We start from the raw sequence: 24,848 nt of genomic DNA, 5'->3' as shown, positions 1-24,848 counted from the left end.
ATGTTACCTTGTAAACAAAGGGATTTTTGCTTCACACAAAAGTATTTTTCGTGCAAACAGCCGAGATTTTTGTTAAACTTTTTTCCATTTTGATATATTTGTGAATTGAATTGAAGTTCACCTCAGAGTTGACTTATTTTTACTGAACAAACCAACTCCAAACTCAGGTTGACGCAACATTTTATACCATTAGCAAAAGACATCCTGCCGCCTCGCAACCAGTGCTACTCACTATTTTCACTTTCAGCAAGAGTGCGCGTGCAGAACAAAGACAACTAAACCAGCCAACAGTAAGCTCCAACCTCTCCCTTTCTTTTTAATGTTGTGGTTGGTGTCTAGAGATGCAGCGTTATAACCATTTATTACTTCAGAGTTGCTAGACATTAACCTATATTTAGTCCCTAGAATTAGGACCCCAGGTTTAACCCAACTCCGTAATCTTTTTCCATTATCTTGCTCTTTTGAAGCATTTTCATAACTCATATCCATATGGTTAAATATCATAACTTTCACTACACATTGTCATAGATTGTTTCCTACCACAATACTTCTTCCATGCGCAAATAAGTTCTTACAGCACACACTTTTCCTGTTTGAAAATCAAGGTTCACGTTTTGGTTAAAGCTTTCACTAAATATTTAGTCGTTGTAAGTTTCCTTTTGTAAAACTGTGGTCAGGCTGATTTATATTATATATGATATTCCCTCCCTCTGTGGAAGACTGCGCCCTTTTTTGTTGAGCTATTTCTTATTTTTTTCTTAATTTCAAAATGAGCATGCTACACATTGTATTGTGGTTAAATTTGCTTATTAAAATCATCATCATATTATGTGATATCTCAAATAGTGGTGAGGGGGTGTCTCTATGATGTGTTGATACAGTTCACAAGCCCTTTATGAAGCCTAAATGTTGTTTAGGCTGGCTTAAGGCTGCTCTGATTTTGACTGAAAATATAAATAAACTTACAGACAGGCCCACTTAAAACCTGAATTTTTTTCACAAATGTATGCTTTTAAACTACCAATTTGATATTTTGTGAGGCAATCTGAGGCCTTTTTAAACTTTTACGTCATGTCTGTAGACTCCCCATGTTTTAAATAAATGGAGAAAATGCTTGTCTCCTTGTGTGGGGCAGTTTTGTGTTGTACAACGTATCTCATGACTGTTGCTATCTGCTCGCGTGTGCGTGTCACTGTGTATTACCTGGTGTATCTCCTGCCAGCCATTCTCATCCACACAGCCGACCTGTGCATGGTCATGCAGCAGCAGTTCACAGCAGTAGGGGTCTCCTCCTACCATTGAACTGTGGTAAAGAGGAGTCAGCCCCCTACTGTCTTTGTAGTCAGGTGATGCACCCAAGTCCAGCAGCGTCTGTGGAGCAAAGACACTGTTTTAATGTCTTTAGTCACCAGTCTAAACTTTAATTATTTTCTACCATGCAATGTGAACATCAGAGAGACCAGTAACCTCAACAAACTGATTCTGGTGACAGATAAAGTTAATTACAACACCCCAAATATGGGATTGTGAGCACTCTTGAACTGTGGGCCATGAATAACCTATTTTAATAATGCTTTTCCATCTTTTATTTAAAGAAATAACTGGAGTAAGAACCTCAGCGTTTTTAAACTAACCTCTTATTTGACTTACATGGCCCAGTCACATTGAATATTTGGCAATGACGGCATTGTGGGGAAATAACAAATTCAAGTTTCAATAGTTCTGGCTCAATGGTGAAACAATTGTAAGACTCTTATAAGCCCTTTTATACATTCAAGCCCATTAAATGGTTATGCCAACCCATTCAAAGGGGCTACATTAGCCTCAAATATTGAGTAATTGCTCGAGCACCGTCTGTACTCCATTGCTTAAGTACCTACCATAAGAGGTGACCAGCCTGCATGATTCCATTTCTTTTTCGAGAGGAAAATCAAGCAAAAGTAATAAATTAGATGATTCAGCTTGTGTATCACTGTGTGCATTATACTAACTATGAGTGCTGTGTGGTTTTTGCTGCGCACAGCCTTGTGCGGTGCAGTAATGCCATCCTTTGTTCTGAAGTCCAGATGTGCACCTCCACTTTTCAGCACTTTGATGAGGTCTGCACATCCCTCCAGCTGTGCTGCCAGCGTTAGCGGACACTCTATAAAATCCAAGCAATGAGTAAGAAAACTGCATGAAAGATCAACACATTCGCATGATATTATTGTTAATTCTTATTAGACAAAAAACATGAAACATTTGACACTGTCAGTATTTGATGATAAAATTGCCCATTGCAGTTGAAAATAAGGGTTTCCATTTCCACTGCATCTGTATAATTCCATTGGCTCTGGTGACTGTCACCCTCCATTCTGCCAAAGTGGCTGCTTCCTGTTGGTGTTAAACCAACCTATTCTTATGTGCACCTCGCTTCACAGCTCATCTGCCAGTGTACAGGTCACACAGCAGGGAAACCTCTTTTATGGCTGGACAAACATTTGCATATACATGAGAAGATTAGCAAGGTGAGTAATCCAGCTTTATCCAACATGCAGAAGGATTATTTCAGAAAATCCACAAATTGTTATTTGTGGTGAAAACAGAAAGTAAGTGACAGAAAGTACAAGAGAAAAGACTTAAAAAGGTTGGAAAAAGTGAATATGCACACTCAGGCAGGGTAAATAAGGCATATTTCTTACAAAACACTTGCTCACCTCCTGTGTCGGGATCATGGAAGTTAGGGTCCAGGCCTTTTTCCAGAAACCTTGAGACCTTTTCAATGTTCCTCTGCTGCACATATTCCATAAACTTCTTTAGGTTTGCCTAATGGAGGGAGACAAGGGAAGGGGGAGAAGGGGAAAGGGGGGAAAGACAACTGTGACTGGGTGATGTCAGACTCATGTGGATGGGGATGTTTAATAATGCAGTCCAGAGATGAAAGCTACAGTGGTTGTTCTCTCCTTCTGTGTTTGAAGGTTTTATTTCTATCCTGTCATGCCATCAAATGGACTAGAAGATATATAAGCTATTATAGAACAGACTGAAAAAGACAGGGTAAGGGCTTGAAAGTAACACTGTAACACAGATTTCCTTTAAAGATTAGTGCCAGTAAAATTAGATCCAGGGGCTCATGTCACATTTTGGGTTCAAATGCAATGGTTATAATACTGTACGCTGCCTCAGAGCAACACTCACACCTCATCAAGTCTAAAAAAGATGTTTAAAACCAGTCTTATAACACAAGCACAAACACATTCACAGACCAACATGCAAATCTGAACCACCCTAAACTCGAGGACACACTCAAATACACTTTATTTCCTTTGTGCCTTTTGAGATGATTGAACATATCCATAAACTCTACTAAAGCAAGTGCAAGCCGATAAAGTACACAAGAAAATTAAGCTGTGGGCAAGGCATTAGTATTAAAGAAAAGATAAATCTTGAGATTATTTGAGATACAACGGTATATCTCAGATTCAGTTAGAGGATATGCCATTCGTTGGATCGAACACAAGGAAATACTGAAAGAGGTTCTCTTAATATCAAACACATAACATTTAATTGAAAACATGATAGCCTTGTAGCCTGATGTGTACCGTATAATAACATATAATTACACATTCTCTGCTGTATTCCAAATAAGCTTCACAGATAACCTTTGTTACTTTTGCATTTTTTCATGGTTTCTTTGCCATAGTCATTACATAACATTCACATGTACAAAAGCATCCAGATACAGATAAAGATTGCATGATTTAATAAAGGTATGCAATGTCAAACATTAAAACACACTCTTACAAACATGAACATGCACGTGCAAAAATGACAACAGAATGCATCTACCCTTTGGCACTCACCATGTCTAGCATCAAAAACTGTCTAGGCTGTGCTCTGAAAAGTCACACCTTCCAACACTTTCCAAATTTCACATGACAAATCCCTTTCTCCTCATGCAATGTCATCTGCTGCCTGCTTGCCTGTACAAGCCCGCCTCTTGTTCACACACATCACTGACATGCTATGAGGATGTGCCGACCGCTACGCTCACCATCTGTGAGTCAAACTGAGTGAGAGAAATTCACTTTGGCTTTTTCCTTTTTTTTTCAGGTGCTTCGAGGCAGTTGTTATGGTGATGGGATACAAAGACAGCTCCAGCAACCAATGTACACGAGTGGGAAGAGCACAGGGGTTGTGTTTGTGAGTGTGACTCCGTATGTGAATTAGAGTGTTTATGTGTTCTGCATAATCCAGGAAAATGCCCTAAAGAAGCTCTGGGATGATTTGCCAGTAATCAACTGGATCTGGTATGTATTTTCTGCCTGCTGAACAGAAAGCTGATGAATAAGTATTTGTCTTCTTCAGCGAGGGTGTTAAAAAACTCTTTAATACATTCTCCCTCTTGTTATCTTTCCCTCTCTGTAACACACACTGACAAATGCAAAACACACACAGCCTTTAGATTCAAAACATTCTGGCAACTGACTACTCTAAAATCAACTGAAGTGGGACTATCTGCTATAAATCAGATTTGTGAGTCAGAACAGGACAGGTGGAATGACCATATATAATCAGTTTTATTAGCTCTTAAGTTCCTAATAACTTTACTCTGTTAATAGAACTGATAAACATATAAATGCAAATATATTATGTCAAAGGTATTTCATTTGGATCAGGTCAAAACATTTCTTCAGAGCTAGAGGTAGAGGGAGATAGAACATATATATATGTATAAAACATACTATGCATAATGCATATAGTATGCAAGAAACCCATCTGAAGGGTTTCTTGCATTTGTATAAATATCACTCGATGTATGTGCCTCCTGGGGGAGCAAAATCGCAAGTAGTAGTAGCACGATTCAATCATGAAACACTATTACAGCTTAGAGTTTTCAGTATTGACATGTGTAAAATGGATGCTGACAAGTTTTCTGAATGATCTGTGTTTCCTTATTTGAAAAATATGCATTCTGGTGGTAATATTAGTTTCACTGGGCTCATTAAGTAAAAATATCAGCAAGGTACAGTTTACAAACTGCCACATTTAGCAGAAGGTTACATCTACTAGAAACAAATCCATCTCAACATCATTTACCACAGCCTGAAACACATAGAAGGAAATTCTAGATGCATACCAATCCTTAGATGCATATAGTTATGTTCTCTGCAGCTACTTTACATGTGATGAAGTCTCATGACTAAAAAACCCATTTTTGCATTTTGAGACAAGAAGTGGGCGCTGCAGAGACTTTTACTGCCTTTGGGACTCACAGTCTGCCCTTTTATTCTTTTGCCCTTGGCAAAGGGGTGAAATCTTTTGTAGATATCAAACAATTTACATAATTCTTTTGGTAGTTATTACAGTTAAATAACTTGCTATATCTGGTTAGCACCAACCTCTGCAAAGAAAAACTGGAATATGCACTGCTTTCTGGCCCCTCTTTGCAACAACTCTGTGATGACGTAGTACAGAAAACCTCTATCTATTTTTCCATCTGTTATGCTCTAAATAATTAACAGGAACACGAATATTTGGAATCAATTGAATATTGAATGAATGATATTACATACTCTCTCGTCAAAACATCATAAAACAGGTGCTTATTCACAGCTGGTGCAACTCTTGAACCTTCTCAGAGTCAGTTTGTTTTTTACTCGGCTCAAGAGTAGTCACCATGTAACCACGTTGTGCATGAATGAAGCAAAGAGTTATCTGTTTGCATTTTCCTATTCTCCATTCATGAAAGCTTGTGTGTGCGCGTACAAAAAGACCTGGAAAATAATAGCAAGTGGGATAAAACACACTTTCATAGAAGTTCCCTGGCCTGTTCACGTTTTAACTCATGTTTTACTCACATATGGATGGACATGGGTGGTCAGTAATCACAGTGTGTATAATTTCCAGTGTTATTTTAGTTAGAACAATACACTTTATAAAATAATATAGTGAAAAACTAAGAAATTCACATTTGCGGCCACATCATTTACACAGCTGTAGCTGAGAACAAGGCTGTCATGAGGTACAATAAAAAATATATCTAATGTTGAACTAATATCTTAACAACAATTTCTGGTGTCAGGAAGGATATATAGTACATAATTAGTAAGTAAGTGGGCCCTTTTTAAAATGTTAAAGAATATACAAAAAATGCCTAAGACCAACTGATCATGCCGAGAAGCAAACTAAAAGCTGCTCAAAGTAACTGTGTGTATTAAAACAAGGCTTCCTAGCAGAATGGCTCAGTACATATCATATTTTATGTGATACAGTGCAATGGGTGTGTTGATTCAATAGACTTTGATAAATCTACATAATAATCCCTACAGACTTTACATGATGAGCATTGAAAAAAGGAAAGAAAATATAACTGCATGACATCCTGTCTGAAACCTCTGAATAAATTGCTGTGGGAAGCTATAACACATTAATATAGAAGAGCTAAGAAATCACATCAGCACGTTCACCAATGCACTAGAGGTCTACATGTACCAATGATTCAATATTCACAGACAGCTCAATCAACAAAATGATTGCTCAGGGAAATAATAGATAGAATAGTTAAGTCTTATTTTGGTGATAGTTGCCGGCAGCTTTAGGGCTATAACAAAAAATAAATAACTTAATAAATCAATTTGATCCATGTATCCAGACTTTCCACAACAAAAGCTGCAGCAGGACACAGCACATTCTGCTCTCTAAATTATCACAAAATATTTGAAGTATAATGCAATTTGATAACATGTATGGCCACATACTGTGATAACCTCAAGTAAAAACACTGGTTAACTGGTTAAATACCGTCACACACCTTTTCACAAGCTCACATGTGTATTTTCCCTGAGGGCGTTACATGGACCTACAGCCCAGCAACTTAAGGGAAGAAGCAAAAAGCATCATCATGCAAGCAGTTGCATTCCGAGAGAGAGTACATATTTAATACATCACAAATATGAAAAGCCTGGGAACACAACAAATCTACTTCAATAATCAGTCTAGTGAAGCATGGACCAAGGTGCACAATATTTTGTCATGAGTTATGTGCTGAACGTACGTTTCATTATGTCACCATCCTGCTATACGCATTACAAAAAAACATATATATTGGAAGCAGTGACACTCAAACATCCATATATCATCAGCAAATTTCATGATCCATATATCATCCACCATCCCTATTATCACATTTTCTCCTGCATTGTCCTAAATACAGTACATTACCAAATGACACCTGTGAGGTATTAGCTGGAAAACTAAGTCAGACCACAACCTAACACCTTGGTACTAATCTACATATAGAAAAAAAAATCACTGTTAAGACAATCGCATGTCTCAACTGTGCTCTGAAGTGTGGATTTAGTTTTACTGTCTCGTTTGCCATATTTTAATCTCAGAAACACGAAAAACTACCCAAAGCACATTTCATTTTACACGAACAATGCACAGCATTGCTCCTTTACACAGGACTCTCTTAATTTCCAGAATTCCATTATACATCAGTCCTCAACAAGTTCATTTACAGCTGACTCAGTAAATACATGGCAGAAGACAGCTATGCATTTTTTTTTTTTTTTTTTTTAAACGTACACTCTCAGCTTTTCTAGCCTTTGACTGGACTTAAAATGTCCTATAGTCTCAAGTGAGGTAGCAATAAAAAGCAAAGAAGGCTGACTACATTTTAAAATCTCTGTAGCAAGAATGTTTACATGCACACAAGACTTATAAGAGAGACTACGTCAAGGATGAGGCATGGCTACGAACTCATTGGAAATACTGCAGAAAGTAACTCCATCATTGGTAAAATTGTCAATGAAAAAAGGTCAGTGTTTCTCTTTGTTGTTCTTTCTTTTGTTCAAATGATATTTATATTAAAACATATAAACAGACCCTCAGTGACATATCCAGCCTTTAAGTTCTATTTCAGGGTGTATATAAGAGAAGCTGCACACAGCTTCTGTTGCCCTTCAGAAGAAGACATGCTGTAAGACCTTTCCCACTAATTTGTGTCCAGTGTCATGTTTCCCGTGTCATTTCAGCACATAATTTGACGTGATTACTTGCACAGGAACAAAAATCGTAGGCATCAGTAGTCTATCACTTTGAGAGAGTTGTCACAACATACAGCTCAGGACTTCTTAAATTGTCTCACCTCAATCTCACCTTGAATCTAACACCTCCAATTGATAATTGGTTTGGTCTGAAGCAATAACAAAGGCAGGAGGGTGACTTCATAGAGATGCTACTGAGAGCACATAAAATGACCCGTTCACAAAGCCATAATGGATGGCTCAGGTTTACAGGAAAACACTGACACGAGGTGTGTTCTTTTTCTCACATTTTATAGTATTTATTATGAACATTATTGTCATCATTATTATTGGGCGGATCTCAAACAGCAAAAGAGCTTGTCTCGACCATGAACTTTGACACAAAGTGTTAGAAAAATGATGAAGTTATACTATGAGAAAAGCTGCAAGAATAAAGGTTTATGTGAAGGGGAGAGGCTTCCTCCTACTTTCTGGTTCTCATAACATTGTGTAGCTAGTGAAATTGTTTCTGAACTCAGTGTCTCATAACATGACTGAACTTGTTTTTCCATAACATTGTGTGGCCAGTAAACATAAATAATATAAATAGCAATAGTATCATTTTGTGAGTCAGACAACTTTGAGCCATCTTCCTGATAGGTTGTGCGGACTTGTCTCTTACTTGCAAGTGTTAATCGTATCCAGCAACTCCGAGCCTAATTTTGAGAGAATTTTTCTGAATTTCTATACTGTGACGATGGACTGACCATGAATAGAGAAATGAATAAAATCAATTAAATAATTGATATATTTTTTAAGTATCTCATCTCAGTAGGGAGGAACAGTTTTCCAAAGCCAAGTAAATCACCTGCAGGGTGAGTCTTGAAACAATTAGTCATCGCCTGCTCTCATATGAAATGAATTATGAAATTACCCAACTGTAGCTACCTAACTTTTGTCTCTTTTGAAAATGAAAATGAATACTCTGATAAATATCAATAGATTATGAGTGTACTATAAAAAGGTAAATAAATAAATAAATTGTAGTTTTCTTAACGACAGCTCAACATTATTAATAATGAGCTGATCTTTTCCCTATTTATCAAAAATCCTGACTTCCCACATGTATATAACTTTGTTGGCAGTGGTCTACATTGTTCCTGAAAAGGACCGCACAGCCTGCCTCATGGTTTGGCTTGATTTTGTGCCATTCTATTCAGGCTAATGGAAGAACCATGTCTTCAGTCAGCAGGCACAGTTTGAAGATCCTCCTGGATGTTGAGGGCCAGCATCCTTACTCTGAAGCCCACTGCATGTAAGAGCAGCAAATTGCAAGGAATTATCTGTTATTAATTCAGGATTCTGAATATTGAAAACATTTTTTGTCACGTGGAGATATGACTTTGTATCAGGTCACCTCTCAGTGGAAGAGCTACCTCTTTCTGCTAGAAAAAAAATATTTTTAGCTCATTCCCCAGCACTATGAGGCAATATCTGCCATTGATCAAAACCTGGGAGGCCAGAAAATACAAAGAAAACACACTGGGCCACAGTGCAGCTATTTTCTATGATGTGTGACTCCTTTTAAACAGCTTTTTCCATTGTTCCACACATGGAAGTAAAGAAAATTAATCTCAAGTTAAACAACTCATGCGCATTTCATACAGAAAATAAGGACTGAGGCAAAACAGGTCAGGTCTGGAAATATTTGAATAATCCACCATCTTTACTGTTTAGTTATATAACAGCATATATAAAACCTTTGATATATTGAATATCCTTTTCGGGAGCTCAAATGTAATTGGACAATTGAATGAATAGCCTTTTCACAGACAGACTCGATAATATCTTTGTTATTTTTCATAGTAGCGTTTTTTGTCTGGTGTTTGCATATTATAAAAAAGCAGGATCAGTCGGAGAGGACAAATCTGAGAGAAGAAAAAAAACACACTTTTGAACTTAGTTGCATATAATGGTTTGGATGTTCATGGAAGACAGAATGAGCAGATGTAGGATGGCAAAACACTATCCAAGATATCCTCCATAAAAAGGTAGCTTCAGAGGGGTAGATAAAAAAGGGTTTATCTCAAGATGCAAAAACCTACTTTTAAGATGAAACTAAGATTTACCTTTACCAGAATGATGGGAAGAAAGAAAAGTGTGAAAGAATCTAGGCATGAATCGTGATCCAAAATATACAGCCCCACTTGTAAAACGTGGACACATTGTGATGGTATGGACATGAATGTCTTTATTGATGATGTGACAGAAGACAGAAGCAGGTCAAGTGTGTGGGGATACAGTGTTGGCACAGAGTCAGACAAATCTAGCGGAGCTGATCACACAGTGCTTTGTGGTGTGGTCGAACAATAACCCAAAACATGCAACAAAAGCAAACCAGGAATTTATGGAAACAAATTTGTGGAATATTCTCCAGTGGCTGAATCAGCTGCATGCTCTCAAGCCGAACGCACTGCTTTTCACTAATACCTAATTTCAATACACTAATTTCACTAGCTGAAGGCAAAACTAAAGGCAGAGAGACCCACACATAAACAATAAGCAGCTGCAGTGAGGGCTTGGTAATGCATCACAGAGGAGGAAACCTATTCTTTAAAGATGTCCATGGATTCCAAAATGTACGCTGTTATTGCCTGCAAAAACATTAAAAATGACTATTTATGTTATGTGGGAGGTCAAAGTTAATATAATAAAAAAGTTCTATTAATCTCATTTTGGCGACATGAAAAAGATAATGATGTCCCATTCAATCAATTTATAATTAGATTCCTGACACACGATGCATTTCCACTGACTGTGGTAATACACAAGAGTTTTTTCTGCTAAGCGTCATACAAAGCTGGAAAAAGGGATTACTCTTTATTGTTTGAATTAGTTTTTCTGTCACCTGGGTCCAGTACACCCAGCCCAAGCAATCACATCCAAGCCAAACACATCAGTGTTGACCCCAGCAATATTAACTCTGCTTAAATGTGACAGATTATGTAGAGTATTGTTAAAAACAACAAAGAAAAGTCAACCTAGAGTAGTTTTGCAATCTTTCCAGAAATGTCTGCAGCTTTCCCCAATAAAATGTATTTATTGTAGCCTCACTTGTAGCTTATAACGTGCTTTTACTATCTGAACAAACTCTCCATCCATTTTTCATACCAGCTTCATCATTTTCAGAGTCATGAGGAGTTTGGAGCCTATCCCAGCTGCGATTGAGCGAAAAGCGGGGCACAATCTGCACAGGTCACCACATCACAGGCAGAGAGGAGGTAAAGAGAGACAACATCTCAATTTTGTATCAACAAGGTCTTTAGTTCCACCTCTGAGTATTTGAACATAGTGTGTGACATTTGCATAACCCTTATCCTGGGACCTAGGCCTACTAAAGAGTTACTAGAGAATTTGTCCCTTTTTTTTGCTGTTTGGCTCCCCCTACAGTTGTGGGATGTACCGCCACTTTTGTAAAAACACACTTCCATCTGAGACCTGCACGTGAAAAGTCATACATGTAAATTTGTTGTATGTATGATTTATGTGGTGACAAACATACTCACAAAAAAAGACAGAACAAAAGAAAATGTTGTTTATCTGTACTTACACTTTTTTCCGGATTTGAATGTTGAGTATTTGATAAAATCAATGCAGGTGCAACGTAATGCAGATTGTATACATTACAGAGCCATGTACTGCAAGATAGCATAGCAGATTTATAGGGCTACAAACATCTGAGACTGTTTGCAAAAATTGACCAAACATTTTTACGTGAGAATAACTTATTTCCAAATTACTCTGAAATAAAAACGAGCTGCTAACTGAGGCTGAATCTGTGAGGCAGAGATGATACTGATAAGGTCACAATATTTACTTGGTTCAATTCCAGTTCTGAGAAACTCACACTTCTAGCAGTCTTTGCTTGAGATGGTGCAGCTCTCCTCTCTATTTTTAACAGATTACAAAATTTCAAGAATTTGTGATAATTTTCTCAGACGATTAATCCAGATAACATATTATTTCCTGTGAAGGCTGAATTTTATGATAATGCTAAGGCCAGCAGTTCCCAACCACCAGGCTGCGAAACAAACAAGTAAGAAACAAAACAATAAAGCATTAAAATGAATATATAATTTCAAACAGTTGAGATTGAAGACTCCCCTATTTGAAAATTTGGATATGACGATCACAAGTTTCCAGACTGCACTGTACAACCACAGTCATCACATAGCTGTAACAGCAATGCGTTTTGGTAAACACCAAACACAACAGAAATGTCAGTGTCTGAATATTTAAAGACCGAGCAGTATAACGTCACATAATGCATGTGTGTCACACATTGTCACTGCCATATATTTACACATATTATCGCTACACAGCCCGCAGCTCTTCACAGCTGGTCTAGAGAAGGCTTTGCCATGGATGAACAGTAATTATAATGCTCACCAACATGACGTCTGTTTCAGAGGATCACATTCTGCTCTGATGTTAACTGGCCCATAAAAAACACACATGCCCTTAACTGTTTAGGGAATAAAACCAGAGAGCCAGTGCAGTGGGTCATGAGGACACTCAGAGCTGTAAGGATGATGGGAACACAACGTAAACAGTTGGGAGGGAATGTAGGACCAATGTAATCCTAATTTCAGTAACTCTCTCAATACCAGCAGCATTGCTGACCATGTATCACAAGGACGAGTGGATGGCTACAGTCAAATAAATTCTAACATTGGCATAATAGTCTACTACCAGTGCCTTCATTTGGCATAAAGCATAGTGTTAAAAGTTTTTTTAAATGAAGAAAAGACCAATGGCCTCTTGTTGTCAATGTTGCCAATTAAAAAGGAATCTCTGATGGTTTGCATCAAAGTATACTGAAAATCTAACTGATCTTACTTTGTCTTTGTCCAGAAAATTTGCCTTCTTTGAATTTCCAATTAATCGGATATACCTTGTTGGCATGAGGTTGTCTTCTTTATTCAACCTGAGTGACAGTGATAGAGGAAATATTCATGACTGATAAATCAGACCCAATGGTGTCAACAAGACCAGTTATTGAGTGAGACAGCTTAAACTGCTTTATTTAATTTAATTAATTGCTTGTAAGTACCTTTTTTTCAAAGAATATGAAGGAAATTAAGTGCATTACCATGCAAAAAAAGCACAAAAAGCAAAAGCATTGGCTGCCTGATGTTTCATGAAATGAAACACAAACCGTGGTTTCACATTCACACATTAAAGACACTGCCTTTTCTCTCTCTATCTACTTTTTGTTGACAGTCGCTTATATAAAGTATGGATCAAGATCAGATAGGCCTTGACCCCCACCCCCAATCTCCCAGATGCCTCATACAGAAGCTGTCCTGCTGCAGGGGCGATGCATTTTAATTAGACACAGAAACTGAGCAAGAAAAACCTAGTGTTAGATACATGTAGATTTTGAATCAGAAGGGTCATTTTTATAGTTTCAAGATGGAGATATACCACTGTGTTTAGTCATGCAGATCAACAAAAGAACATTTCTCAAACTTAGAGTGATTTTTTTTCTCTTCATATTTGTGTGTCAGAGAGAAATGGGTTTTCCCATAATGTCGTATACATATGGAGTAATTTATTCAAATGCCCTAGTGAACATAAAGAGCAGGATTCAGTTTATTACTTCAGTGGAAGATGAAAATATACAGCATCATTAAGAATACTAAGATGCATCTCAAGTCATTGACAAAATCATAGCAAACAGAATAAAAACAGTATTGTAAAGTAGTCGTCGCTCCATCGCATCTACCTTTTGACCCAGGTTCTCCAAAAAACAGAACCTCATGTTTTTTCACCTCTGTCAGTCAGAAGAAAAGTCAATTGGCTTAGCTAGTTTTTATTTGTCAGTTTTTTTTAATAATTCATGGATCTATTTGCAGAATATGAGGGTCTCGAAGCATGTTCCCATTAAAAATGTAACATGGTGATAAGTGGCAGAAGCACACAAAAAATGGGCCATGTGAAGGAAAGCACTGGATAAAATAGTACCATACATGGTAAAGAAGGAGAAAATGGGTGAGAAGAAATGACAATAAGACAAAGCACCTTTCTATTTACAGCTTTTTTATTTTCTAATATCTTTGCTTGTTCATATGCGGTACAATGCAGTTACTGAGGTGTACTGTCATCTACTGATGCAGATATCACATTATGCTAGCTTAAATGTATTATTATTAAACAATCATAGAAGTACGGAAGCGTATTGCATTCACTTGAAAAAAAAAGAAGAAAATCTGTTTTTTCTGGGTAATTATTTCTGTTTTTCGGAGGAATTATTTTTCTGTTTTTCGAGGTAATTTTTTTTCTGTTTTTCGAGGTAATTTTTTCCTGAATTATCGAGATACTTCAAAATCCCTCGAGAACAACCAACCTGCAAGTGACGCCTGTGGATCTATGGTGACTCCTACCCCGCACATACATGCCCCATCTTCAACTTTTTACCGTACATGACAACAGACAGGTTAGAAAACGTAGTGGTGGAGGAACCAGAGTTCTTGATATGAACAAGAATGCCACTAACACTGAGATTCTGAGATTCAAGCTAAAAAACTGTTCCTCCCTAATGAAAAGTCAACAATGAGAAAGTGGGAAGAGTTCAGTCGCAATATAGTTAACTTTCAGGAAGCACAAGTTGATGAGGATGTTAGTGTGGGAGACTACTACGAGACACACAAATTGGGGTTGTTAAACCCAGACCAAAGTAAAACTTGGTTAAACTAAACAAGCCAGTCATGTTTGCTTCCATTAAATCGAGCTCTCTATAAAGGAATGAATCGAAGAAAATTATTCTGGGGAAATTTTTTTTTTTAATTACTCAGAAAAACAAAGCAAAAAACAAGTTACTCAGAAAAACAGAAATAATTACCCCGAAAAACAAAGCAAAAAATAAATTACTCAGAAAAACTGGAGTTTCCTTTTTTTTCCAAGTGAATGCAATACGCTTCCATATAGAAGAGTCTATTTGAGGAGAAATTCTACAGTCAGATGCCCTTTGGAACGAGTTCAAGTTTGGTTTGGTAACTTTTCTTTTCAGTCAGTGTGATTAATGAAAGAAACCCGTGAGGATTCCATTTATGTCGGAAAAACTGAGCCACTGTCCTGAGACGCAAACAAAAATGAACTGAAAGTTAGTAAAAATGAATGAATGTAAGAAGAAAAGAAAAGGTGCATTGCTGATCGTAGAGGGAATTTTCCAAGGGTTCATCTTAATACAGTATTGCCACTTCTTGCACACTGAACAAGACTTTCTCTTCTGTGGCCATTGTGCTGTTTAATTTTCTTTATTTCATTCCAGAATTTCTCAGTTTTAGATCCAACACAAAACCATTACTAGGTGAGGGTTACAGAGCTGTTACTAACCAGTTACCCACTTCTGAGGAGATAGGTTCATGTATCAGAAGAGAAAAAAAGGTGAAGACTTATTTTACTTCATCCTCTTTCTTTATTTTTCAGATATAACAATCATGACAGCAGATAAGAGTCTTCTTGATTTCTTAGAATATTACCGATAGTGTTACAAGTAGTAGTGGGAACTGGGGTGTGACAAAAGCCCAAAAGCATGTGTGTGAGTGTTTGAATGATCATATATTCAGACAAATACTTGTTTTTCTCAATACAAAAAGCATTTCAAATGAGTCTGCGTTTGTGTCAAAAGTCACTTTCATGCAGGAATATGGTTAATTATGTCACACAATATGGAAGTACTTAGTATTAATTTTATTCTAAGTAAAACGTCAAGCAGCTACTGTAATAAATCCAAATATGGAAATTATTCCACAGAAAGTGGGAAAAAAATGTGTTGCATTTTCTTTTTTTTTTCTTACTTTTCGAATTCGTCATAAAACACAAACCTCTGAAGATGAGGGTGTCATTACTGCTCTGGTGCTCTGAAATAAGGTTCTGGTGCTTCCTCTTCCACTGCTGATCTCTGGATGGTTGAGGAGAGTAGAGTGCAAAGTGCCATTGAAAGTTGGGTGGCAAAACTGCAGCTCTTTCTTAGCGTCCTACAGTTGTGAGTGATGGTATGCGAGCGTGTTATTGGAGTTAAAATACATTTAACATCTTAACATATATCAGATGACATCGTCCAAGTGTTCGAAACACATTAGGATGTTCATCACTTGCTCACATGACCCTGTTCATGGTCCCTACCCTGTACAGACACAAGTGAGCAGTGATTTAACATGAGTTGCCAACAGCATACCTATCCAAACCTGCAAGTGAGAGGGTTTTCTCAACTGCAGGTGACACAGCCATCAGATCTGTACTCACTACCAACAGAAGGCTGGAAAGACATGCCAATGGAATGAATCTTGAATAGAGGCCTAAATGATCAAAAATGTCATACATTGATCTGGGGACACATCTTTAACATCTTGTTCGTTTTTGATTTTCACTCTGGGACATGTTATTAATTTGCCTTTTACTTTGCATCAGCCCCAGCCCGAATGAACAGACATTTAATGTTATTATTTATCATCACAAAAAGTCACGATTTTCCATTTTTGGAGTATCCTGAACAATTTTGTTTGACATCAGCCATGGCTAATGAAAAATAATAGCTAGTGGGACACTGTGTTGGCAGTTCACTGTGGGGCTGCACTGTGCTGTGGTGGTTAGCACCATCGCCTCACAGTGAGAAGGTTCTAGGTGGGGCCTTTCTGTGTGGAGTTTGCATGTTCTCCCTGTGTATGCGTGTGTTCTCTCCGGGTACTCCAGCTTCCTCCCACCGTCCAAAAACATGCATGTCAATATAATTGGTGACTCTAAATTGTCCCAAGGCGTGAGTGTGAGCATGGATGGTTGTGTGTCTTGTTTGCCTCTGTGTGGCCCTGTAATGGACTGGCAACCTGCCCAGGGTGTACCCTGCCTCTCGCCCAATGACAGCTGGGATAGGCTCCAGGCCCCCGTGCGACCCTTAAGTTGGATTATAGAAAATGGATGGATGGATGTTCTTGTCAAATAATACTGCCTTCTTCTTCCTAACCTTCTTATAACTAGCAATTGGGATTTGTTGCTTTTCCATTGTATCAAATTTATATCAAACTGTATCCCCAAAACTATTACAAAACGGGTACACAACAGTGACTTCTGTGTACCATTACAACCATAGAAATTCATGTCAATTATGATGCCAAAATTCATATGACAATGCCTAGTGAGATGGGCACTTTGTTTGATCATGCACAGCATAACTGTCAGGTTTGCAAAAACAGGGAGACTGGCAGGTAGTGTGCAAACAGGTCAGTCTTTACAGATATCTGTACAACCCATCAAAACCTAATAAGGTACATCCATCCATCCATTTTCAATGCCAACTTAATCCAATGCAGGGTCACGGTGGGCTGGAGCCTATCTGAGCTGCCACAGGGCGAGGGTTGGGGTACACCCTGGACAAGTTGCCAGTCCATCACAGGGCCACACAGAGACAAACAACCATACATGCTCAAACTCACTCGTAGGGTCAATGTAAAATCACCAATTAGCCTTGTGTGGAGAACATGCAAACTCAATACAGAAACACCCCAGTTGGGATTTGCACCAGGAACCGTCCATATCAGATATCAGAATTTGCTCACTTTTATTTTTTATTTATATTGAAACACAAGAAGCAATCAATCATTCCTAATTTTTTTGCAGAAACAAATCCAAAATTCCATTTTTTTCGGATATTATGCCTTCTAACGTAGTAGTAAAGATCTTTAAATCTTTATCTTTATAAAAGTATTACACGTGACAATCTGTTCTGTTTTAGGATTTATAAAATGGACACAAATCTACAAGAAACACGTTTCACTGGCAGCATCAAACCCTGTAGATGGCTCTAAAATTAGTATAGGTTGCTGCACTGCAAAATAGTCCTGAATACAACATCTTAAATCAGTTTTGAGCAATAAATGTAGTGTAAGCATCTCTGGTAAAGGGATAAAAACAAACTGAGGCCGTTTAATTGTTTTGGCATTTTTACAATAATTGTAACTGATTATATGGACGGTCAACATAGAAGCAGCATGAAAATGGGTTAAAAAGCGTACATGAACACTGCGGGACTTTCTTTTCAGTGAATGTAAATCCTTACTGGAATCCTCTATGAAAGGAAAACTTTGAAAAGACACTTTTTTAGCTTTCAGTGGATTCTTTTAATTCTAAAAAAAAGATTTTCATTGGTGTACTACATAAAAAGAATAATACTGGTTTTCCAATCCTATTACCCATTAAAAGAACATATTAATTAACTCTCTCTGTTAAATGTGGGTGTTTAAGCACCCTGGAGACATTAAGCTGCTGCACAACACCTCATGTCTGGCAGTTCTTTCTTCTGTCTTATCTGTGGAGGTAATTGTTTTCTGTTTGTATGTCTGTTTGGGCCTCAGTCCACAGTATATTTGTCTGAGAGAACAATAGCGGATGATATCCAAATATCTATATGTAAAAATAACATATTTGCAAGGCTCTCACCCACAAAAAAACCCCAAAAACAATATATAGTGAGGATTTAATTCCAATAAAAAGCATTTTCTGTGAGGGAATCTTCAACCTTTACTGTATAGTAGCAAAATAAATCGCTTAGTAAATGGATACACCCTTAAGCTTCAGGATGAAATTTATTGGATTTATTCACACTTGTGTTTAGACACACACACAGACACAAAGACACACACATATAAAACAACACTTAGCGATTCATTATTTAGCACTTTAAACACACACATTGTAATCATGATGTATGAGTAGAGTAGAAAGCCCACACTCAGAGTCAGTGATGGGGTGCTGTTACTATAGCAACAGCAAACATATCATACCAGGTAAATGTTTCTGTATAGCACAAAATCACTTTTACAACTCTATAGTGAAGGTTTAGCAAAAGCTCAATCCCCTCTCACAGCTTGCTTCATTCAAATGTGGCAAAGTCATTATCATAATAATCAGAATATTTATTCTAAATAACTTGTTCTCTTCTGTGTTTGTCTTACGTTTAGGTCCTTTAATTGTGATTAGACTGACCTTTCTAGTTTGTTACTAGGTGCCATGATCTTTTCACTGATATGCCTTTATCTAGACACAACACTGTTGCTGACAGCTGGAAGAACATGCACATGCCAGTATGGTTACTCAGTTAGGTGACCTACTACTTTTATACTATGTTAAATCAGGTTAAATGTGCATATTTGTCCTTCAGTATGGGCAGTGATTATGTAGTAGCTATCAAATGTACTCTGTGTATTATATCTGTAATTACTGATGTATGAAAAATATTTAGTTGTAAAATAGCAAATGTCAAGCCACATGCCTGACCACAAATGTAAAGCTTGAGGTCCATAAATTGTCCACATTACAAAACTACTGTAGTACATGTTGCTACACATTACGGACATCTTTACAAGGAAAATGTCAGGGTGGTACCTGCATTTTCCCACCATGACAGCATTAAGTGCCTGTCTCATGAGCAATAGCAGCGATGTGTGACTAACCTCTGTAGCCCGACTCCTGGTAGCTTTCTCTGAATGTGACAGCATGGTGCCTCCTGAGTAATCTTTTTCAAAATAATTTAGGTTGGTGTATAGCTAGTTTTACCCTTACGAAGTACAGTTTGGGCAGGCAGAACAGTGAGAGCTTTCTAAAAGGGTTGGCTAAAGGCTGGAACAAAGCAGGGTAAAGCCACAGCCTCTTTCCCACTCATCAACACACACACACAAGCTTGCACAGCAAAGGCTTATTGTATGGCTCTGCACAACACATTCTGCTGTACACTCAACCACAACCAACTTCATCCTTACTGCTGGCCACAATGGCAGCATATATTTGTAAAGCATTGTCTCTTCAGTCACAATAATTAAGCTCTGGGGTCTTTGCCAATCAATACTTGAAAAATATTCAAAAGGAAAGAATATGAATAAACAAAGAGACAAATGTGTGTACAAGTTTGTGTTCATTACCAGATGGAGCTGCACCCACAGGTAAAATCTGATCTGTATCAAAGTAAAGTGTTGTTTGATTAAAACCAAGAGACGCACACTACAATGTGCAAATAATCAGTTGTACCGAATGTAACGTAAACAAATGTGGCAAACAAAGGTGAAATGCTGCATCCAGACATATTCTGGCACACATATAACTGTTTGCAACACTAATGTAACAGCTATCAACACACCAAGCTCCCAGATGGTCGACGGAGAGGTTGATTATGTTATGTTATTTGCCAGATGCAACTGAAAGAAGTAGATGGGGTGCAAAATATACTATAGCTTAAGTAATGACAAAGTCAGCAAAAAAATTCTTATTCACAAAATCTTGTCACATGAAATATGAGAGCAAAGCGCCTCTGTCATTTGGATACATGACTGTCATTTTGTGTGTTTGTGTTTGTAAGCAGGGTGGTTAGAGAGGATGACAGGAATGCCTGCTGTCATCAGAATCAAAGAGTCCAGAGAAAGAAAGGGCTGAATCAGGTCCAGTCATGTGCTTTCAAACTGACACTAGGACACAGTGGCTGACAGCAGGCGGACAGAGCTGGAGGACGAAATACGACTAAACAGAGGTAAGCTGCAGCTCAGCCAAGTAGAACTTATGTCAAAATAAAGCTGAAAATATTGCAAAAGGATATTCGCCTACATTTGAACCTTGGCTGCAAACATGGCCATGGGCTCCAGAGGGGGAATAGAAGAGGGCAGCCATCACATTCCAGGCTGAGGCAGGAGGTATACAGGAAGTGTATTTATGCAGCCTGGTGATTATTACATCTCTATTGTACTTTTTGCCTTTGGCATCCTATTTACAAACATCTCACAGTGCGGCCTAGAATTATGCTTTCAACAAATCGTATCCACGTCTTGACTGAAGAGCAAGCTCTGCTTTGATCAACTTAAGTACATAGATGATTTTCAATATGTTTTTGAGTCAGTGATGCTGTTTAAAATATCATTTTCGATCTCAGACACATGCACAGACTTATTTTTCTGCGTATTTGTCCATTTTGGCAGATTCATTTAAAAAAGATGTACTTTCCATTCCAACAGTGTACATGTAGGGCTGTGAAGGCTGCGCCCCCCTATGTACCAAGAGAGATTTATTCAATATGAGCCACAGTGCATGGAGTGGAGAATATGGAGGTGACCTCATCATCCAAACTGTGTGGAAGAGTAACTCAATGTCAAACTGGAAAATGGTCTCTTTACTATCACATGTCACTAAATCATTTCCCACATTAGAGACAGAAATGTTTTCAGGCCATTTTTTCATGTGACATTACAGGTCAGATCTCAGTGAGCCCTTCAAAGAGGACACTTCATACTGTACATGCTATAGATGACTACAGTAAAATGGTTTCCTACAATAACAAAAACAGAATATTAACATTAGAGGTACCTCCACACACAGAAACTACACAAAGGTTATTGAGTGTAATATGAACAGCTTGGGGCTATAAATTCTTCATGGCCTGGTTTCAAACTATATTCAACAACACAAAATCAATTCCTTTTTTCTAAAGCATCTCATCGCTCTCAGTAGCTCTTTTAAATACATATCACAACTCGGTTTAAATTTAAAAAAATGAGATGGAAGGTGATGGACTCTTGTGGTGACGAAGAATAAATGAGAAAGGCTACAGTTATTTGAAAGAGAAAATCATATGTACGATCTAGACATTCAGCAGAACATGTTGATGATACAAACAATTCAGCATTTGTATTGTTAGTTAAGAATACCATTAATACTTAATACATAATTTGTAGTTTAAAATGTTTGGTATGAAAATGAATGGCATCTCTAAGCATATCAAAAAAACAGAAAAGACACAGTGTTAAGTTCTAGTCAGAATATAGCCCATACATTTAGACATACTAAATCAATAATTGACCAAATGGAGAGATGGAAGCACAAGTCAGGCTGCACAGATGTGAAGTAGCTCGTGTAAGCCATCCTGCATTGACAGATGTCTTTCACTGACAGTTCCTAGACTCTCAGCAAATGTTCACAGAGAAATACCAAGTGTAGCGGTCACAACAACTACACAGTACTACTGTGATGGTTACTGCGCATATACACACATCTGTGTACTACACTGTCACCTACAAACACACGTGCATACAAAAAAAGTTGGCCTTGGTCACTCAGAAACCCTAAAACACCTTCAATGGCAGTGGGCACAGCCAAGCACAAACGTTACACGACATGTCAGGCACTCCAAAACATACAGAAAACACACCCACAGATGCAAGAATACAGTGAGTTACTGAGCCAGGGCACAGAAAAACATTAGCATTCTGTCAAGGTTTGAGATAAGACTGCACCAGCTCCTCACAGCCAACACGCAGCAGAGCATAACGACAGAACAAAATGAACAGAGAAAGAGAGAGAGCATAGACAGGTAGTGTCAGCGATGGGTTGAAGAGTGTCTGTGAATAAGTGGAGATAGAGAGAATGAAACACAGCAAAACAGGAAGAAAAAGATGTGTTTACACATGAATAAATGGCTAAAGTCAATGGCAGAGATGATGAGAACAATCGGGGTACCTTACTATTGATCCTGGCCTTGCGGGCTTCTTGAGATTTTCTTTCCTTCTTCTCAGATCGTTTTCTTCTGCCCAGAACGGATCCCATCTCACACACACAAGGGCACACTCCCCCGTCACACATGTAGTTCCATAGGTCAGCTACAATTCGAATGCCACAACATCCTCCACATGGCCATATCCAGCCCCCCTCTCCCTCCTCTACTCTCTTCTTCTTTTTCGCCTACTCTTTCACTACCTTTCGTCTAGTCAAAGTAGCAAGTGCACACTCACGTGTTCATTCACACAAACTTCCAACCAAACCATTGCACACACACTAACCCATGTGCATGCACGGACAGACAGAGATGGTAAGGGGGGTTTCTGCGGGATGCTGGAGAGAACATAGAGTGGAGAGAGAGAGGGAGCTACACAGCAGGGAGGAGAGGAAATGTAAGACAGAGGGAGGGAAAACCAAAAGAGGGAGAGTGGGTGGGGTGTTTCATCAACTGAGGACATGGATATCCAAAGTGAAAGGAAATACAGAGAAGAATGAGAGGAATGTACGCAGAAATTTGGTAGTACACTGGTGTTATCCCAACAGTGTGCTTAAACTAAAGTTAGAACATTGGGGGTTTTATGACTTCTCATGATTTTGTTTTCGTACCTTAGTGCTTACAAAAATGTAAGTAATAAATGCACAAACTATTTGTCCAAATGACTCCACTTACACAGTTCCACATATGTTCAGTATGTGTGGTTTATCAGGCATTAAAAACAAATGAACACAACATCTCGCATTAGAATCACCTCAGACAATTTCAGCCAAACTCTCCTTAACTTAAAAAAAAATCACAATTTTCATGTCTGTGTATGTTCTTTTTTGTATCTTTGAGAGTGAGTGTGCATACTTGAACAAGTAGTGAGTGTTTTTGTGTCTACCCAGATATGTCTCTACTTTCTTCAAAGCACAACAACTCTCTTCCTTTTGGGGGATTATACCTAAGGGAGCTTTGTGTGAGAGGGATTCCCCTCTGGTAATGTCTGCTCATCCTGTGCCAGGCAGCTGCGTGTCTGTCCGTATATGTGTTTGCATGAACTCGTGTCTGTGTCTATGAAGGAAACACACATCAGCTGTTATGTTGGGAGCGACTGCAATAAAACTCCATCTGGAACATAGTAAAACCTACAATGAGCTACATTCTTTGTGGAGTTTCATCAAAAATTGAAAATAATGCAAGAATTTCCATTCATAAACACAATAAGCTGTTAACAATAATACAAAATCTCAGTGTAGGAGGAATAACATTACTCTGCTGTACATTTATGTGGAGTCTTGTGAATTATTCTCTCCCACGTCGATAGACAACACAATACAGTTCATTTTTATCCAAAGCGCAAGCCCAATCTGTACTTTCAAACTGCAAGTGATTTCACAGTTCATTCAAGATAAGAGCTCATAAGACATGCTCTCGCTCTGTGATTGTGCTCTGTGGCATCCGTGACCACATTATTAAATAGTGCATAACTAAATGCCCTCTAATAGTGTTTGGCCTCAAGCTTTCCTTTATCTTCTCCCTTCTATACATGGTAATGTATAACTTAGGTATATATGTATATATATATATATATACACATATATACCTAAGTTTTTATAAGTACATAATATGCTGCAAATATGCTGTAAACATCTTCCATTGACTGTCTATGTCTAAGACTTCCTCACAAAATCACACCCATCTGCACCAATGGATCCCCGGGGTAAACTAAGGCATTATTACTCTGCTCCTATTAAAAAACACAATCTGAGTGCTGTCAGGAGCTGCTTATTGCCCTTAATACTGTAAACAAAGACTTTGCTGAAGAAGTTCAAGGAGAAAGTGAAGTTTCTGCACGGTAAACAATTACTAAGTCAATTTGAATAAAGCATTTAATTATCTAAAAGACGACCAACAGAAAAACAGTATTTTTAATTGACATGAAGCCATCGCTCATACTAAAGACATCTGTGCTACAGGCATGCCTATCACATGGCCAACTGCCTGTAACAAACATCCACACATATGCATCCTTTTATATATATACATTTTCTTTTTTTCTTTTTGTATACTATGTAAATTTTCCATGAAGCAACCATGCATGGGTAACCAGGACAGTTAAAGGGTGACAAGGTCGGGTTCAGTCAGGCAAAGGGAAAAATAAATGGGAAAATCCTATCAACTATGACCTAATTTTAAACTTTCGCCTGCAGCGAATAAACTCTATGATGGCAAAGTAGGCTAATGCTTGACCTCTGCTTTGAATGGCA

The 24,848-nt window shown here is 38.0% G+C and overlaps 1 protein-coding gene across 2 annotated transcripts in view; it reads right to left on the bottom strand.

Moving 5' to 3' along the window:
* shank3a (SH3 and multiple ankyrin repeat domains 3a) overlaps window positions 1-24,848 on the bottom strand; it is a 161,361-nt gene that overhangs the window by 87,311 nt on the left and 49,202 nt on the right. For both annotated transcript variants that reach the window (XM_072385676.1, XM_072385677.1), the window contains exons 5-7: window positions 2,697-2,805; window positions 1,992-2,143; window positions 1,204-1,371 (exon numbers count right to left, since the gene is read on the bottom strand). In XM_072385676.1, the coding sequence (XP_072241777.1) occupies window positions 1,204-1,371; window positions 1,992-2,143; window positions 2,697-2,805 (429 nt within the window). The remainder of the gene's footprint in view (window positions 1-1,203; window positions 1,372-1,991; window positions 2,144-2,696; window positions 2,806-24,848) is intronic.

This window comes from Leuresthes tenuis, unplaced genomic scaffold (assembly GCF_036924035.1).
Source record: "Leuresthes tenuis unplaced genomic scaffold, fLeuTen1.0.hap1 SCAF_5, whole genome shotgun sequence".
In the NCBI taxonomy this organism is placed as follows: Eukaryota; Metazoa; Chordata; class Actinopteri; order Atheriniformes; family Atherinopsidae; genus Leuresthes; species Leuresthes tenuis.
Note: the sequence above shows the minus strand (reverse complement) of the source record. Positions and strands in the feature narration are given on the sequence as shown.